The 20,343-nt window shown below is 46.9% G+C and overlaps 1 protein-coding gene across 3 annotated transcripts in view; it reads left to right on the plus strand.

The window, feature by feature from the left end:
• LOC138580193 (alpha-2-macroglobulin-like) overlaps positions 1 to 20,343 on the plus strand; it is a 149,395-nt gene that overhangs the window by 45,961 nt on the left and 83,091 nt on the right. For all 3 annotated transcript variants that reach the window (XM_069650530.1, XM_069650531.1, XM_069650532.1), the window contains one exon: positions 7,373 to 7,460. In XM_069650530.1, coding sequence (XP_069506631.1) covers positions 7,373 to 7,460 — 88 coding nt within the window. The remainder of the gene's footprint in view (positions 1 to 7,372; positions 7,461 to 20,343) is intronic.

The following is a 20,343-nucleotide window of genomic DNA, read 5'->3' on the forward strand; positions in this document are numbered from 1 at the left end:
CAACCTCAATGTCCATCTGAATGGTACTGTCATGGTCCAGGGCTCTCAGCCCAATCTCCTCTTTCTTGATAGGCATCTCCTACACCTCATCAATTTCCTTCCTTCTCGTACCACTCCTTCTAACACCTCTCTGGCCCTCTGCCACCTCCTTCCTCCTCTGCCACCACTCTGGCCCCTATGCCACCTCTGTCTACTGCCTCTGCCCACTCTCGGGCCCGTCTACCGCCTCCACTGGGTGTACCCCACACATGCACCCTACCCCAGAAGTCTTTCAAATGTGGCAACCTGCTCCAGATAGCTACTCTTAACTCTCACTCTGCTGTCAAAGATTCCTCTGACATCTGCCACCTCCTCGAAGACTTTGACCTGGATGTCCTTGCTCTCACCGAGACATGGTTCACGGCCAGCTCTTTCACGAGTTTGACACTCTCTTCCCTGAGGGCTACAAGCTCCTCTACAAGCTCAGAACCGACCGGCCCAGAGGTGAGTGGCCCTGATCTTTCCAGAATGGGTCCCTGCTTCTGTCATTCCTATGCAGGCCTACACCTCCTTTGAATGTCTAGCATGCAGGCTGTCTCTCTCTCCTGGCCTCTTTCTGACTGCAACTACCATCTACAGGCCAACTGGCAGGTGCACCCTCTCCCTCTCAGAATGGGATGACCTCTCTTCTCCACTCCTTTACCACAACCTCAACATCGGCCTGGGTGCTTTTAATCCCTCTTCTGGGATTTTCTGCAACCTTTGCATTCTACCTTCTGGTCCCACAAATTCTGCTGGACACACCGTGGATGTTCTCATCTCCTCAGACATCCCCTTCTTTAACCCTCTCACCACTCCTCTCTCTTGGACTGACCACTTTCTGCCCTCCTCTCAACTGAAACTTCTTACCCCTCAAGCAAAGCCTACCCCAGCATTGCCACTTTCCTCGCCGTCATTCGGCCCATGCCAGTGGACGCCTGTGCCTCTACTTTCCCTGCTCCTCCTACTCCTGCGGCCAACTTGCACTCTGACACAGCTCTCTCCAACCTGAATCTTCTATCTCCAACACTCTGGACATCCTTGCCCCTGTCATGAGTCTCTGTCTGAAGCCTACCTCCAAGTGCAACTCTTGGTACGACTTCAACCTTGCCACCCTGAAACACAAGTGCAGGGTGGCTCAGAGGAAGAGGAGGGCTTTGGGCGCATCCTCTGACAAACTGGCTTGCTGCCTGTTCCAAAGGCAATACAGACTCTCTGTCCTCTCCAGGAAGAGGGTCCATACCAAGCCTGCATCACTGAGGCCTCTGACAATATGGCCGAACTCTTTAAAATCTGCTTGAAGCTGGCCAATCCTACTGTAGTCTCCACCTCTCCTGTTCCTTCTCAGACCCTCTCTATGGCTCTGGCCTCTCATTTCACCACTAAAACTCAAGACATCCTGTCCCCACTTTCATCTTCCTCTCCCTCTAATTCTCTCAGTCCCCCTTTGGCAGCCTCTCCCTCTCCTCTTTCCTCCTTCGCTAAGACAGCATCTGATGATGTCCGATGTCTCTAGAGAAGTCAGATCTATGAAAGTGTCGTCCAAACAGGTGCTCCCTTGCTCCTCCAGAACCATCAAAGACCACAATTCCACCCTCGCTCCAGCCTTGGCCGATTTCTGCCATCACGTTTTCACTGCTGGATCCTTCCCCTCCCCTCAAACACCCCCTTGTGCACCCCTCCTTAAAAAGCCTTCTGCTGATCCTACATGCCTTTTCTATCACTCCTTTCCTGGGCAAACTCCTGGAAAGCTGGCCATCTCCCAGCCCACCAAATTTGTTGGCTGCCTTCATGACCTTTAGTCTGGCTTCACAGCAGGCAGAGGCATGGAACCTTCTCTCCAGAACACTCCAACCTTGACTCCAGCTCTCCCTCTGTCTCCTCCTTGATATTTCTTCTGCTTTCGACATGGTCAATCATGCCACCCTGATCAACAGACTCTGTGTGAATCTGGGCATCACAGACCGTCCCTCCCACGTCAAACTTGTGTCCTTGCTCTCCACCAGCTCTTTCTCCACATGTGGTGTCCCTCATTGTTCTATCCTCTCACTCTTGATCTTCAACATCTATCTGACCGCTTTGGCCCACCTGATCTCGACCTTCTCTTCTAACTTCCAGTGTTATGTGGATATAACTCAGCTCTCTGTCAGGCTTCCCTCAGCCTCCTCTCCTCCCTCACTCATTCCTGAGTGTCTATCCAAGATTCAGGATTGGTGCGCCTCCAATGATCTTTGCCTTAATGCCAGTAAAATGGAGATCCTTCTCGTTGCGACTCCTGCTCCCGCTTTCCCTCTCTCACTGTGGTGCCTTCCTTGGGCCCACTACCCTCGCCTTGCTGTGAGGCAAAAGACTTGGTGTCATCTTCAACTCCACCCTCTCCTTCTCTCCTCACATCACAGACCTTCCCAAAATGGCCTACTTCCAGCTGCACCTCCTCAGAGGTATTCTACCTTTCTTCACTTTCCCCCAGATTCTCACTCTCTCAAGAGCCCTGGTTCTCTCCAGGCTGGCCTACTGCAACAGCCTCTTTCTCAATCTGCCTACCTCTTCTCTTCTCCCCCTGGAACTAATACTGAATAGGACTGAAAGACTTATCCTTGGCATCAAGTCCAGGGACCGCATCTCTCCAGCTCTGAAATCTCTCTGCTGGCTCGCGGTGGCTGTAATGATCAGGTTCAAGACCCTCTGCATCATCCACAAGTCTTTCTGGGGATGGGGCCTGCACTACATCCAACTCTCTCTTCCAAAATACCTTCCTCTAGAGCCCTTCGCTGAGCTACCTCCAAATCGGTGAGGGTCAGACGCTTATCCAGGCAGAGAGTGGGCGGTAGATCTATCTCCTCTGCAGGTGCCTACCGCTGGAACAGTATTCCTGCCACTCTCAGACTTGAGTCTGACTGCCTGAAATTCCAGTAGCAGCTCAAGGCCCTCCATTTCTCCTCTTCCTTCTCTCTCTCGTTCCTTTGTTAACTTACCTGTCTCCTGCGCAACATGTTGCTTGATTCCTTCAGAGTCTCAATGGGTACCAGGCTCCTCCACAACCAGACTTCCTTGCACTGCCTTTTGGCCTACCGCACACTTAGGGCCTGTAACCCCTACAGCCCCAGGCTCCAGCACTTACCTAGAGCCGCTCTGCCCTGCTGGATGCACTTACTCAGAACCACGCTGCTCTATTCGCAGTGCCCACTTACCTCCCCCTTGCACTTCCGCCACTCCTTCCTCTTGCATTTCTATAGTCACGCTTGCACGATCCGTATGACACAAGGCCTAGTAGGATCGTTTGTATTGTCCTCCCTATGTCTCCTCTCACTTGTCTTGTGGCGCCTAGAAACACTTGTGTAGAGGTGAGTTATACATGCCATATCATATCATGTCATGGGATGCAGTGTTGCTTAGAAATACAGTGACTGAAGGCACCCTTTGAGGTGACGGTGAATTATACCAGAGGCTGCAAATTAACCAATTAACTTTCTGACAGAGGCTTTTGAGGGCAACAATTACAGTTTCAAATCACCTAATTGTGACAAGAATCTAGATGATGGGCAGCTGAATGGCTGCCATTAATCTATGAGCTTTCATGTAACTGCTTTGCAGGCAATAATAACTGCTTTAAATCATCTTAATGTGACAGAAATATAAACAACACAGATAGTTTGCTATTGGTCGTGCAAATGACCAAAAATGCCCTACAAATCGCCAAGCCAACTGCACTTTGTAGCAATCGTGTTTTGCCAAAGTGGTTGCTATTGCCACCTTTATGAGGTAAAGACATTGTTACAGAAAAGGAAGTTGGTGAGGAATTGATGGGCAGAAGGTTATGGGTTTGAAAATAAAAGTAGGAGGGACTCATAAAGAGGTGTTAACAAGGGGTCCACACTTCATATGTAAGAGCGGGTAACTAATAGGCTAAAAGTGAAAAAGAATTAAAAAGAGAAGATGGGGCTGAGGAAGGGAAATGGAATAAAGTGGGAAAAGGAGTGGGAGAAGGAGTGGGAAGAGGAGTGGGTAGCAACATGGGGTGTAACAATGAGGCATTCAACCTAGTTAAAGGGTTATTTGGAACACAGTAATTATTTTAATAAAGAAAGGAAGACACATTCACAAAACATACATCATTTAAACACAACTGGTTAAACATGTAAGTTTCAAGAACTTAAATTCAGTGGGTAGATTCTTTGACCAGTAAATGGAGCAGAAACCTAGAGCCGTCCGTCACGTGTCTGGACTGAATGCCATATTATAGTAGTTGCAGGTGGAGAACACTGCTGGGAGAGAAACCAAGGGTTGAATGAGAAATGACCCCAAATCCCCACCTACCCTTAAAGGTACCCAGAGAATGTGTGTGTTGTTTGCTGGCTAGTTTTCAATCTGTGCCTGTGGTTCCATGGACTAAAGCATCTACTAAACGGATCTCTGTTTGACCCCATGGCCACAGGTTTGAATCCCAGCTGGCCCACTCAGCCCTGCATTATTCTGAAATTTATAAAAATGAGTATATTATTGCATTGGATAATAATACACTTGTATTATTATGTTAATCAGCACCACGATACCCACGGTTGAATATGCACCTTAGACAGATCGTGCCCTATAGCACCGGCCCACTAAGCTAGTCCTTCAATTTTCAAGAACAACAGTGGCTTTTCTCAGCAAATCTCTTGTGGTCAGACTACGAGCTGTGAGACACAGGCTTCAAATGCAACCTCAGCGTTGGACTTGTGCAAAGCTCCCCTTTGGATACTGGCACCTGTCCATTTAGTTCGGATCTGAGTAGGTCCAGGGCGCTGAGAACACTTGCGGAGATGAGGCCCAATCCAAGTATTGCTCTGTCTCTGTTTCATATGTTGACATGTAACCCCCGTCCCAAATGGGGCCCTTAAAGCTAGGGGGATATGTAATATATATATATATATCCAGCTTGAGCCAGTGTAGTCACACAGGCAGAGGCTGGTCGCACTCCCAGGCAGTCTATTCAGGCAACGACAGGTGGTCATCGGAATCAAAAAACACCAGTAACCACAATGAAAGGTTAAACGTATTAAACGTGTCATTCAAAAATGAGTATTTAAAATTAAGATCACAAGGGGAGCCGGTGGCCAAAAAGACGTGCTTCGCAACTGCTAGTTGCTTGGTCACATGATTTGCCGATCTGCTCGTGCACGTTAAATATTGTGCACGAAAAGGAAAGTGTACGTTTAGAATTAGACAGAGACAGAGTGTGCGTAGATACGCCGGACAAGTAGTCCTATGTTTATGTCTGATATAGACCATGCAGGCCGCTGAAATGCAGTGGAAGTCGTCGTATCATTACATGTAAGTAATACCATGTTGGGGATGGCTATTTTGTGCAAATGTATGCTCGTTGCTGCATGTCACTACCACAGTAAAGTGCAAAGTGCTGTGCAAGTAGATGCAATGCATATATATATAAAAGTAGAAATAACCATAGGACAGAGGAGCTTTATTAAATGCCTTTATTAAATGTGTGTGTATTAACAGGTGCTTACACTTATCTGACTGCACCACGTTCCCCACCATGGGGGACACATGGAACACTAGACTGTAGGACAATGGACAGGTCTCCCCTGTCTGTGAACATGGACTGAACTCGCCTGGAGGAGGAAAGAACCCTTAAGAGTGACAGCTAGAAGAAGGGAAAGCAAAAGTAAAGACAGAAAGAAGATACCCTGAGAAAAGTTAAAGAGAAAGAAAAGAAGAGCTGAGGTCCCTGATGGGTTGCGGCCTCGAGCGGCCTCCCTGGTCATTTCTAAATGACCCAGGCTGTGTCTGCCAGCTGCAGCCCGGCGGGAAGGTAAACCCCGGGCTGAGTGTGCGGTGCGGCCTGGGGAAAGACTAACACCCGTGCATGGAGCTGCATGTGCGGGCAGTCCACAGGACATGAGCGAGGCCTGGGAGGCAGCAGTGACCCACCCAGGGGCCAGTACGGGCAGGCCGGAAGACATCAAAGTCCCACGCCGCATGTTTGCTGTGGCCCAGGTGAAGATGACACCCCAGCCCGGGGCCGTATGGTGTGTGACCGAGCGTGGCCTGTGGGGATACGGTCCACCCGGGGGCCAGACTGGGCGGACCAGAGAAGACAGAAGTCTCAGGACGCATGGCGTACAGAGGTCCAGATGAAGGTGAGGAGGTGGCAGCCATGGTGGTAAATCCATCTACCCCGAAGCCAGCTGGGGCGGGTGGTGAAAAGGAAGAAGCCCTGGCAGTGCAAACGGGATCGCCAGCACTGCAGCACAACCGGAGGGCCTACGCACTACCCACTCTCCCTGGGGCCAGATGGGGAGAGCAGGGTAAGACTTACCCAGAGCCCGACCACATCAAGTCTGGTGCGGCCGGGGCTTGTTGCAGGCTGCCGGCAATGAAAGGAGGTCCCGCATGGGTGGGCATGACCTGGGCGTGGCACAAGATGGATTTCTGTGCCTAAATACATTGCCACATAGGAGAAATAAACAATGGGCTTATGAGGCCCTTCAGCACCACCAAGCAGGAAACGATCAACAGGGTCCCAAAGCCCTATTGCCAGTATAACAACGAAGGGCTTCCAAAGCCCCAATAATATCATTACCGCAAACACCATCACAGAGGAAATAGGGGCTTCCAAAGCCCTGATAAAGCACAGTGCTGCTATAGTCCAGGAAGCACAGTGTTTGTACCCGTGGGAGCCACCCGCGGCTGAGCGGGGGTGTCAACTGACTTCAACTGGGCAAGTGTCAGGAATGCAGCATGCAACAAGGTACTGTGGGACAATTACTTTTGTGCCACTGATAAGCAGTCACCTTATTAAGAGTCTTTATTACTAAGAGCTGACTGCAGCTGCAAAGGTTTTTTTTTAAATAAGTACCAATACGAGTTGATATAACGGGAGGTTGTGATATGACGATGTAGTGCCCGGGGCGGCGGGATGGAACTGTATACCTACTCAAGGTTAATGTGAAGTGGGGTTGTGCAAAGGGTATCTTCTACTCCTAGAAATTCAGTGTCAGCCATAGAATGAGTAAATAGATTGGGGCAAGTATGTATTAGGAGTAAAAGTATATGTTGCCAAGTTTGATATAAAAGCCTGTAAGGGCATCAACACTCCCCTGTGGTGTATTGTGTCTTATTTAAGACCTGGAACTCAGTATTGTGTGCCATCTCCTATTTAACATCCTTTATTTGCAAATTGCTCAGCGCCCCACCAGAGCAGCTGGTCTGGCATGGTGGGGTGATGTCAGTGGGTCCATTCCTGGACCGGAGTATGTATAATACTGTGCTCATCCGCGCCAGGCAAAAAAAGAAACAGGGGTTAAAGAAATCTTGAACTAATGTATTTCAACCTTTTTCCTTATTCAATCAGCTACACGAAGAGCAAGGCCTCCAACCTGGCCATAATGGATATCAAGATTCCGACCGGTTTCAAGCTCGATACGTCCCAGCTAGACCAGGTACGAGCGTGCAGTGGATCTGTAGATTCCTACTATTTAGATGGGGGTCTTACACTCCACTCAGTCTGGAGAAGACAGACTGTCACCTTTCAGATGTTTTTGACCTACAGCTCCTATGGTCCTTCAACAATTTCTGTGCCCCAGGGATGATGGGAGATGTAGGCCAAAACATATTGAGGTTAAGAGGGAAATCGCCCTGACTATTTCCTTGTCTCTTCTCATTCCGGTATGGAATAATCCTGACGTACTTAACCCGTCCTGCACTTTTATCGTTTTCATATTGAATAGCCCTGCTCCTGTGACCTTGTCCTGAGATCCTCTTTTCTGCTACAGAATAACACTGAAGCCTGACCCTGCCCCAAAGACCTCTTTTTGGTATTGCAATGCCCTGGAGCCCCAGCCCTGTAGTGAGCTCCCATCATTCTGGTTGATAATAGCCCTGATGCCCTGACCCTGTCCAGTGCTCCATTGTTTCTGGTATAGAATAGTCCTGACGCCCTGAATATGGGCCTCATCATACCGCCAGGATACTGCCAAATGCTAATTGGTTAACTGTCACCCGGTCTGGCGCTATTGGCACTGGATCACAGGTTCGGCGGTAATGGTAAATCCACATTGGGTCCATTGGACCCAATAGGGCTTGGGGCGCTATTACTGCTGGCAGTAATAGCACTGGCAGTAATAGCACCACAAATGAGGCGCTAAATGGGATTTTCACCTCCTGCAAAAAGCTGGAGGTAATACAGCCCATTAGGCACCCAACTCGTGATCGGGCCAGCCCTTACGTTCGGCATTAATAGGGTTACGCTGCATTTAAGAGCTACCGCCAAACTCTTGATGAGGCCCTATGTCCTGAGCTCTTATCCTTCAGGTACAGAATAGCACTATTTAGAGCAGTGATTCCCAACCACAGGAGCAGCACGTTGCTTGAGGCACCCTAAAATGTTGCTTGCCAGTTGCCCTGGGCCATGGTGTGAAGCCCAGGAAGGAGGTGCTGAAGGGATGAGACCACAATAGCAGAATAGCCAGGACTGAGCATTCTGAGCTTTGCGGGAATGTTAGCCAGTGAGTCTGTTGTGGTTCCACTTGGCTTATTTTTGTAGATGTGAGATTTGAGATTGTTGCTACCATGAAAATATCCTTACTCGTTGAAGTGTCATTGTTAGAATACATTGTCATGTTCAGATAATTTTCCCAGCTGGCAAATGCTTTAATGAGCAAAATATTTAAGCCATGGGCCATGTTTGTGTCCTGCGGAAAATTGGCATCTTTTCCTTTGTAGAGCTAGAAAGTGCACAATGGACAAATACGTTGCATGCCTATCCAAATTTCTTTTAGTAAGTCATTTTCATATGCTGTTCTTTTGTACATGTGAGGTTTGTACTTGACGCCAGCATGGACTATATTTATCAGAAAAGTTACTTTTATTGTTGCAGTCATTTAGTGTTACATGGTGACCTTGTGTAAAAATGATCACATTTGATACTCTGTACAACTGGCACGTGGGTAATTGGCAGACAAGACAAATGCATGCCACATATTTCATAATTAAATATTTTGCCTTATATTCAAATCCTATTAAGTTACAATTAATAGGTTTTAGTTAACAATCCAAATAATATCAAATACTTAGTTGACATCACTACACCCCTCTATGAAGTGGTCTTCCGAGGCTCAGACCAATGATTACACTACATTTCCTGGAAAATCTTTTTTTACGAAGGAAAGAGGCCCACAAATTCTTCAGAACACTTTTATTTGTATTCCTAACCACTTTTTCACCAATTTAACTGGCCCCATGTGTTTTAACATACACTATTTCCCATTACACATCAAAAGAATTCTTGGAGGGCCGGGGGGTAGTAACTCTCAAAACCCTAGTAAATTGATCTGTAAAGCCTAGCATGTTCTTCCCAGTATTACTGGTCTCATATGCTAAAAGATCACAGACATTCCATGGGAAGTACACCTGAAAATTAGTGGTCCATTTGTGACCAATATTACTGTCCAAACATATGCACACATTTTCTTGGGAATATTTTTAGCAACAACCAAAAGATAGGATCCAAGTATCCTGAAACCAAGAAGCTGAGTTGAAGAACCACTGGTGACCTATGGAAGGTTTGGCACCCTGAGCCCGCTGTTGTCCCGCTGGACGCCCCTGCTTCTGATCGAACTTAGAAGGTCTGCAAAGGCGTTTCGACCCATTAGAATAGTGGGACTAACTATTCTCAACACCTCCAACTTAACCCGCATGTAAGCCTCTTCGGAAGTGTTCCTGGGCCAACCAGTGAACTGATCAGCTTGCACATGACCTTTGCTCTGGAACTGCTGCTGTCTTGAGTTCACACTTGAGATTTTGGTGATAGTAAGCACTGAGTATAAGGCACTCTCGAGCCGGGTTTCGTATACTTAGACGCCGAAGGTCTGTAATTAGGAGAGTACGCCTGAACCTGAGTGCACACGGTCATTGTGTCGCCCAGCCATGGTGATGAACTCGAGGGAGTGCTGCTGCTGTACCCCCCTCTGCCCTGAATCGAGCTGCAGTAGATTCAAGCTGATCCCATCTTCAGGAGCAGAGAAATCGCCACTGTCCTGCCACAGAATCATCCCTGGAACGCAGCCGCTGCAAGCCGCAGAACAGCACAATTGCAGCCTTTGAACCCGCAACCGAAGTGGACTTGACTGCTGAAGTTTGGTCTGGAGTGTGCCTTGTGTCAGTGAGTACTTGCAACTCTTACCGGTGGCCCCTGGGGCATCCATCCATTTTAACACACAAGGGTCCCCTGAGGGCCACTCTTTATCGAGGTAGCCTGTGATACTGAGCTATTCCCAACTCTTGGATCCTGTTCTGCCCTCTTGGGGAGACCCTCCTGGAATAGTGGGAACTTATTCTTCACTGCCTCACCCGCCTTCCAGAGCTGCCACAGCCCAAGCAAGAGACCCAGTTTTTCCCCACCTCACGATCACGTGCACCTGCATCCCAAGGTACTTTTGAGCATAAGGATCCTTTCATTGTAGGGATTGGACTGCCTCTCAGTTATGGTTTGATAAGTGAAGGACAGTCTAAAGTATATTCGCACTGTTTGCTCCCTCTCTTCACAGGTTGTGGACCCTTACTGTGCACTATTCCTTTAGGCCATTGGTATCTGTATATATGTTTGATAGTAGTGTTGTGTTAAAGTTCTTACTGCCTATATTTGCTTTGTGTTTGATTTAAAAGGCCTTTAATAAATGTATATGTATTTTTGATATATACACCTGACTGAGAGTAATGTGTACTGTTGTTTACTGTGTGTGCTCATTGTGGGCTTTCGATCACCCTCACCCCTCCTGAGACCTAGTCTTCACCGCCGCCAATGCTACCTTGATTGGACTGGCTTGTCCAGAAGGTTACGCTGTTCAAAAAAACAAGGCTGGCCTTCTGAACCTCTGGCCACCAGGTCAGAGTTCAGAAATCCGTCTTAACAGTGAAGTCTTCGAAGTTCGAACATGGAGAAAGAGAGTAGCCAGGGGAGTATGGGAGGTCCTTGATCGGGTCCTTGGTCGAGAGGACGCTGGCAACCAAGAGAAGGAGGCACGGAGACGGCACAGAGCCGACGCGTGTATACACAAGACAACACAAGGCGGTGGCGTGACCCAGATGAGGTGGACTGGGTTGTCCTCAAACAATGCTGATACCACAGAATAAAGTACTCTTCCAAGCCACGCATTGGAAGAAGAAGAAGAAAATGCTGGAAGCGCTCGTAGTAACAGAGGGAGCCCGACCCCACAGGAAGAACCAGTGACCTCAACCTGACAGAATAAAGGTAACGGAAACAGTGTGAGACCCGGGAGAGGAACAGGGGAGGATGAATACCTTAAAGCAAGTGAAGAATATCTACAGATTCCTACACTCATCCTAGTAGTTGTGACTACCTTAAAGCATGTGATGAATGCCAAGGGACTCCTCATATGCATCCAAGTAGTTGAAGAATACTTTAAAGCAAGTGAAGAATACCAAGGGATTCCTCATACTCATCCCAGTAGTTATGAATACCTTAAAGCAAGTAAGGAATACCAAAGGACTCCTCATACTCGTCCCAGTAGTTATGAATACCTTAAAGCAATTGAAGAATACCAAGGGACTCGCCACACTCGTCCTAGTAACAGTAAAGACATTGAAGAAACAGAAAATCCCAGAGGGAGTCCTCATACCCATCCTAGTTTCTGCGGATGGAGTAAAAAAAGAGCAGAGTATAAATGGACTCTGTATACTTCTCCCAGTGACAGTAAAGGTCGTAAAGACAGTAAAGAGTCCTTTGGAACTCACTCTATTCATTATAGGGAATGGTTGAAATGTACACCAAGGGTAGAAAGTAAGAAAGACACTGCAAGAATCCCAGAGAAATAGGGGTCAAGACCCTAACTTGATAAATCAAGGAACTTTGCATAAAGAACAAAACGGGACAACGAGGAGAAAGAAGAGCTCTCTTGAAGAACTAAAGGAACTGATTTGAGGAATCACAAGGAACTCTCTAAAGATAGACTATTTAGGCTAACAAAGCCTGACCAGGAGAAGGGAGTCATTCTACTGGCCCCTTTTTCTTTTGATCCTTTGATTAGTGGCAGGGTCAGTATAGGTTTGTTTTTGTACAGAGGACGGACTACTAATTTGGACAACATCACTGACGACAAACACCCTAGTTAGTTTTGTGTTAGGAGGGGCAACCCGTGTTTGGTTTGGGATAGTTAGGCCCTTTTCATTATCATTTCAATAAAGAAACTTGTAAGAATGGTCCTTCTTCTTCTTCTGACCTACCACACATTCCATTGAAATCCCAGACAGAGTGTGCCAGCCATGGAAGTTGACCTGCTCCCTGGACTCTGGGGACTCCACTGGAAGGAAGGGTGGCGATGGACACTTGAGAAAATCACCAAGAGATCAGAATATTACCGGCTTGCCAAACGTGCCAATATGGAGTAAGGTACTTGATAAAGTTGCAGCTGTTGATGTGCATCCCCGTACAACCAGTGACCAAATAAATGACCTGAAGAGGAGGGTACGGACCATCATATCGACAAATAGGCAGTAGTGCCTGATGGTTGGTGGAGGCTCAGTGCCAGATCCATTCATTCGTTGTTGGGAGACAAAGGCTGCCACCATGGTGTACCATCAGTGGCATTATTGAAACTGGTGACACAGAGGTTGGTGCTGGACTATAGGTTACAGGGATGTAAGGCCAGCAGTATCGAGGACAACCATGATGTATTGTGACGGGGAAGGCCACCTTAACAAAAGGACTAGCATGGAGTCAGTGACATTATCACACTTCAGCACACCTTCATGCTGCACTGTTGGGTTTCCTACTTCCAACCAGCCCTGTTTTTTGCTTGGAAGTCTAGGACTTGTAGTTACTCTAATTTTCAATGTGAACAAAAATGCTACAGGTTCCAGAAGAGGAACAGAATGGGACTGGGTTGTCTTCTCATGGGTTGTTTTCTCATGCATAGGTTGAGGAAACTTAACAACTCTGTGTATTGTGAAAGACTGTTTTTGGTTATAGACATTTATTTGTCAATAACAAAACCTGGCTATCCCTAGTTCTAGGATCTAGAATGGGGTCATAATGTCCGTCAAAATTAACTCCACCATCCTGTGTCAAAACCTACTTCCATCTCTGACACTGCAACTAAAGTATATTATAATCCTAAAAGAAAGTTCCTTTACATGGGGAAGGTTCCCTTCTCCTGGTATACAATATCAGTGCCAAAATAGTCACTTGAAATCAAATGGGGCGAGGAGGAATGACTCCCTTCCCCTGGCATCTGGATTCACCCAATCCTTAAACAGTTCCACACTTGTTATCAAGAGAATGACTCCCTTCTCTTGGTACTGGTACTGGTATTTCAACTGGTCACACAGAAATGAATGTCAAGGGGAATGACTCCTTTCCCCTGGCATTTCCTAAAGAAACCAGGTTTATTTACCAGGAGAATGACTCCCTTCACCTGGTGTTTTCCCAATGTCATTTATACTGATACTAGGGGGAAGGACTCCCTTCCCCTGGTTCTTGGTTCTGAGATTTTGAAAATGTCCGACACAAAAGTTCAGAAAATAACTTTGCCACTCTCTCCAGGCATTGGCAAAGTCCCAGGTTTCTTTCTGATATTCATTGAGTCCTTTCCTGCCACTGCATTTTGACTTTTGATTTGGGTACATGACCCTTTTCTTGTGGTCAGTGGGCTTCTCTGCCACTGGAATGAGGAAGCTCTCCTCAGATACTTGTTTCACTCAGACCCAGTATCCGGAATCCCACTACTGGGCCGAAGGAGAGCCGCTTCAGCCAGCTTCCCTTCCACTCCCTGGCCCCCCTCTGGGTCTGCCGTTCCTTCTTTACCTTGTTTGGGATCTACGCATGTCACCAGGGCTTGCTGGGGTTCGTCTCTCCGACTCTTCAGGCCTCTTAACTCTGCTGCTTCACCTGCGTGATACCTCTATGGTCTGCTCGGAGGCCCCACTCTCCTTCTTGGTCTCTTACCCAGGTTTGCTCAAGCAACAACCTCGGAGGACTCTCACAGCACCTCACCAGCATCCTTCTCTCTCTGGCTCCCTGGCGGCACTTGGAACTCCCGCCGTGGTCCGATTCCACAGCTGCTGCCTCTCCTGGCTAGGCTTAACAGCCTATCTTTTCCTTTGTAATTTTTTATAATTTGTATCTGGTTCCTCCCTTGGGTACATGACCTTTTTCTTGTGGTCAGTGGTCTTCTCTGCCACTGCAATGAGGAAGCTCTCCTCAGATACTAGTTTCACTCTTATTTGGGTCCCAGACCCTTCTCCGGTGGCAACACTCAGTATTCGGAATCCCACTACTGGGCTGAAGGAGAGCCACTTCAGACAGCCACCCTTCCACTCCCTGGCCCCCTCTGGGTCTCTGGTTCCTCCTTTTACCTTGTTTGAGATCTACGCACATCACCAGGGCTTCCTGGGGTTCGTCTCTCAGACTCTTCAGGCCTCTTTACTCTGCTGCTTCGCCTGCACGGTACCTCGCTGGTCGGCTCCGAGGCTCCAGTCTCCTTCCTGGTCTCTTGCCCAGGTTTGCTCAAGCAACACCCTCGGAGGACTCCCACAGCACCTCGCCAGCATCCTTCTCTCTCGGTTCCCTGACAGCGCTTGGAACTCCCGCCCTGGTCTGATTCCACAGCTGCTGCCTCTGCTGGCTGGGCTTGACAGCCTATCTTTTCCTTTGTCAATTTTTATCATTTGTATCCAGTGCCTCCCGGGTGGATCATAAAAGTCCATTTTTACTTTTGACAGCATGATCTTACTGCCTCCCCAGGGCCACCCCACCCAGTACTTGGATACTCAATGATCTTCATGCCTCCCATGATCTTCTTCATTCTGGTACTTTCTATGTGAGATGTATTAAAGGAACTACAGTAATACATCGGTCTGCTCTCAAGAAAAGTGTTTGGGATGAAAAAGGTGGGCTAGGGAATGGTGGGATGTGACGTGGTATAAGGGCTTGTACCCTAGGTGGTGATTCTTGTCCCTAGGTGGGGAGTCCCTCTCCATGAGGTCCATCTGCATTTTACCACCCCTAGGTAGACTATTGAGTAGCAGTCTCACCTCCCTAGCCTCATGGGAAAGGGTTACCCCCTAGGGAAAAGTGATGACACGTGCTGAAACGTCATAGTATGCAACTCCAATTATATAACACAGTATATGGGAACCACTTGCACTTCACGCTTGGCCAATACAGTTTTAAAATGTCCTCGGGTACAATGTCCCAAACAATGTTTTTGAATTAATATTCCTGAATCTTGTAGAGATATGTGTGATTTTTAATCCCTGCCAGTATCTTGCATAAAAACAGTCAACACATTTTTGACAATGTGTCTTTCTCAAGGCTGTACATACATATATTCCACCAAAAATGTACAGTAATCAGCACTATGACGTTGTCTGATTCACATTCATAGATTTGTGCATGTAACTATAATATATAAAGATTTAGTAATATATATATATATATATATATATATATATATATATATATATATATATATATATATATATATATATATATATAAATATATTCATAACATCATATCAAATAAGTGCAAGTTTCCAGTACATACCAAAAGGACTTTTAGCAATAGTGTGACAAATCACAATACAAAACCAGTGTAGACTTGACGTGACCCTTGTAGGACCACTCTGAATCTCTGACACCTCACTCCGCCCTCTCCACGCCAGCCACAGTCCTTCGAATGAGCACTCCTGTGGCACCCGACCATTCTGCAGCTGGCCCTTCTCTGGGCTTTCCTAAAAGTTCAAACATACACAAGTTCTTTGTTCACAAGTTCCTTACATTCATATAGTGTTGCAGATTGCAATCTTGGGCTCATCGCAGTTTGGTTTGCTATCAGCTTTCTCCGACTCACCGGCTGTGCTGAACCTGTTGGCTTGTCTTGCTTCTGGAGTCAAGGACAGTACCACGGTAGCAAGCGTGCCTCCCCACCAGCTTTATCAATGCGGGAGGCGGCCGTGCAGCATTGCCATCTGCTACACCACACGTCAGCTGTAAATCCCGGTCTTAGGATTCCTTTCACAGAGGCTTTGCAGGTCTGGTTAAAATGGTCAAGGGCACTTCCCTCCTTGTCATCCTTTCGGGTCTCGCCATCTTTCTTCTCTGTTTGAACTGCCGGTCAAGAATAGCTGCTCCCTCGTGCAGTTGGCCTTGTTCGTCATGTGCTCTTGTGCTCCACCTTTTTATCCCTGTGGGGAAGGTAAAGGGCCATCAGGTGTGTGTGGTTATTGTCAATTGCCTGACTCTGCCGGACCCTTGTGTTGGGACGTTTCGGGTAAATGACTGTTAGTCCATTGTATATCACAGTGTAAGAAAGTGTTTGTGTTGAAAAAAGAGGGGATAGAGCTTCTACAGGGTAGGAAGGGGAAAAGGTGTTACAGGGAATGGGGTACCGCATCGTGCCCCTTGGTGTCCCACTTCCACTCCCTGAGGCCCCTCATCCAGGTGATCGTCCCCCACTGGTCCACCCCCAGGAACTGAATCCAATAGCAATGGCCTTGTACTGGCCACCTGGATGACAGATCTCTGGGGAATAGCGGTTGAGACACCTTAATGTTTTTCACATACCCTTCCTCCATGTGATGTATCCGCATCTGCTGCACAGGGGAACCGGGACAGGAAATCTACATTCCCCTGGTCTTTACCTTTCCGGTGTTCCCCTTTAAAGCAGTAGGGCTGCAGGTCTAGAAACCATTGCATGGCACGTGGGTTTGAGTCTTTGCGTTGGCTAATCCAAACTAGCGGAAAATGGTCTGTGACTAATGTAAATTTTCTAAAGAGGATAATGGCCCACTTGATGACCATGGTCTCTAATTCCAGCTTTGAGTAATTTCTTTCACTTGGGAAGAGCTTGCGACCTGTAAACAAGATGGGAGGTTCTAATCCATTGCAAACTTGAGATAGGACTGCTCCTAATCCTGTAAGGGAGGCGTTCATCGGCAATATAAAATCTTTGGAGAAATCTTCTACTTTCAGGATCGGGTTCTGGCACAGAGTTCGCTTTCAGGTGTTATAACATATATCATTGTCCCGGGAGGATAGCTTAGCAGCAACGTCCTCGCCTTGGAAGCAAGGCGACACAGACCGTCACAGGTTCGATCCCCGGGTCCGCGCTTAGAAACCTCTGGGTATTAAGTGCGTTATAAATAACATATCATATCATATCCTCTTCAGACCAATGAAGTTTCTGGTGTTTGGCGTTCTTGAGTTCATCTGTCAGCCTAGCTGTTTTGTCCGAAAAATTTGGGATAAACCTACGGTAATATCCTGTTAACCCTAGCAAGGCTCTAAGATCCCTTTTAGTCTTAGGTGTAAGTATATCTAGGACAGCTCTCACTTTCTCATGTTGGGGCTGTACGTTCCTGTTCCCTACAAAGAAGCTGAGATATTTGACAACTGATTGTGCCAATCTGCATTTAGATGGACTAGCCATTAGGCCGGCCTCTCTGAGGAATCTCATAATAGTATGAAGATGGAAAAGGTGGTCGTCCCAGGTTTTACTATAAATTACGATATTGTCAATATAAGCTCCACAGAAATCGGAATAGGGACATAGGATTGTAACCATTAGGCGTTGGATAGTAGCTGGTGCGCCGTGTAAACCGAAAGAGAGGACTTTGAATTGAAACAGTCCTAAAGGCTTCAAAAACGTTGTCTTTTCTTTATCTGGCCCCGATACTGCGACCTGCCAGTACCCTTTTGTTAAATCAAGGGTGGATTGAAAGGTAGCTGCTCTGAGTTTATCTATTAGGTCATGAATTTGTGGCATGGGATAGGCATCAAAGTCGGAAATCGCATGAACTTGACAGAAGTCTATGCAAAACCGCCAGGAATGTTCGGTTTAGTGACCAACACGAAAGGGGAGGACCATGGGCTCGATGAAGGCTCAATAATATTTCCTTGCAGCATTTTGTTTACTTCCTCAACCACTATCTGTTTACGAGCCTCCGGGAGTCTATACAGTTTTAAATGAACCACTTTTCCCTTGTGTGTTCCAATATGGTGGTAAGTGATTTTGATTCTTCTTGGTTTGTAATGATGTAATTACATTTTTTAGATCTTCTTATTGTTGAATAAATAACTTGGGAGGAATTAGTTCAACGTTGTCTATATCTTCTGGAACCAAACAAGATAGGACTTTGGCATGGGTGGCTGACGGGTTCTCTTTCCACTCCTTTAAGAGATTTACATGATATCAATGGACCTTCCATTTTCTGTCTGGCTGGGCTACTTTATAATTGCCGGTTCCCTTTTGTTCTAATATTTAGGGCAATTGCCACTTACAAACCAGCTTGTTTTCTGAGGTGGGTAATAGGACCAATACTTTTTGTCCTATAGAAAATGATCTCCACGCCAATGGGTAAGGAATTCCTGCTGTCTGCCTTTCATGTCAGGCCACAGACCGACCTCGTCCTCTTGACAGTATTCTCTGCATCTCCCTCGAATCTCCTGGGCTGCTCCAACTCCCGTGCTGGTCTTCTCCGGGGCTGGCCTGCTTCCAGGAGTGTTCTCTCTCTGAGTCACTTGTCAATATTTATGTTCACGGGCGAGCATTCCCCCGTAGAGCATTAGACCGGTACCTCCAATCTGCTGGAATCCTCTTCATGGCTCTTTGGGGCCACCGCTTCTCAATAATTGCTTTAGGAGTAATCATTATGTCTCCTATGCTCTTCCTCATCCGAGTAGTTTCTATATTTAAGACATTACAATAGTACATGGTCTTATTCTCAGCGAAGTGGTTTGTAATGGAAGGGAGGTCTTGGGAATGTTGGTTTGTGATGGTATTAGAGGGCCCATACCCTAGTTGTTAGTCCTTCTTCCCGTGAGGGGAGTCCCTCCACATGAGGTCCTCATGCATTTTACCACCCAGAGAGGGACTATTGGGTAGTGGCCTCACTTCCCTAGCCTCACGGGAAAGGGCTCTTCCCCTGGGAGAAGTGATGACACCTGGTGAATTATCACAGTATGCTGTGAGAAACATGGGAGGAGAGAGAGGAAGCTGCTCTACCGATATCCCAAATCGCTCTTAAACTAAGTTCTGTATGAAGGCAAAGGGAAATTGTTAATCCACCCCTTTTCAGGGCTCAAGAGCGCCAGAAGAGTTCACATGATTGACAAGCCATCACCCGGTCTTTCTCCATAGGAGACTGTCCTTGTTCCCTTGTCACCCTCAGAAAACAAGATGTTTTTCCTATGGTATGGGCCATATACAATCTTGGAAAAGAAAGGATCCCCGAACTGTGTAGTCTCCCAACCTGTTAGACAACCAATATTATGTTAACCTCCTGAAAACATGCAAGGTTAATCCTGCAGAACAGAGTATGTTCACAATGGCAACGTTATTGGCGGAGAGAGAACATGAGCTCAGCCACATTCCTGAGAACCTGAATGTTGCCCAGAAACAGAATCTCTATGACCTGTTGATTGAATTCCCTGAGGTCTTTTCACAACAACCACAAAAAGTAACCAATTTTCTCTTATGTATGCACAACCTAAGGACAGATAATAAATGTAATTCCTTATCGTTCACCCAAGACCAGCAGGGAAACCATTGCGCAGGAGATCTTGAGCATGCTCAAATTATGGGTACTAGAGACATCCCATAGTTCTTGGTCCTCCCCTATATTTCTCATAGCCAAACCTGATGCATCCATTGTAACACCTTGTAAGAACACTTATTCGATCTGTACGAAGTCACCATTGCCCTACGGAAAGCAGGACATCAATCCAACCCTAAAACATGCCAAATCGCCCAAACAACCTCAGAATGTCTCGGCTAATTTTGTGGGCAACGGTCTTATCCAACTGCGTACTGAAAAAGTGAACGCAGTGAAAATGACACCTCCCCCTAAAACCAAGCAGGATCTTTGATCTCTCCTGGAGCTGATCGGATAGTATTGGAGGTTGTTTTCGAATGAATTCCCTTGCAGCAGCCCACGTGGATAAGCTCAAACATTCCCACCGGAAAAAAATCAGTTGGTCTCGCCAAGATCAAGAGTTATGGGGTGCTGAAACATTTTATTTGTGATGAACCTTGTCTAATGATGCCCAGCATTAATCAGAAATTCATCCTACAGACAGGTTCATCCAAGGTAGGCTTGGGGGCAGTGCTTTCTCAAGTGCATGAAGGAATAGAATACCCTGTCCTATACACAAGCCAGATGCAGCTTCCCTGAGAACAAGCCTATGCCCCAGTCAAACTAGAGACTCTGGCTATCAAGTGGGCCATTACCATTTTACAGTATTATTTAACTGAACTTAAATTCAGAATTGGTAACCGATCATTCTCCCTTAACTTGGATGAGTCTCAG

The sequence above is a fragment of the Ambystoma mexicanum genome, chromosome 3p (assembly GCF_040938575.1).
Source record: "Ambystoma mexicanum isolate Mex_15411 chromosome 3p, UKY_AmexF1_1, whole genome shotgun sequence".
In the NCBI taxonomy this organism is placed as follows: Eukaryota; Metazoa; Chordata; class Amphibia; order Caudata; family Ambystomatidae; genus Ambystoma; species Ambystoma mexicanum.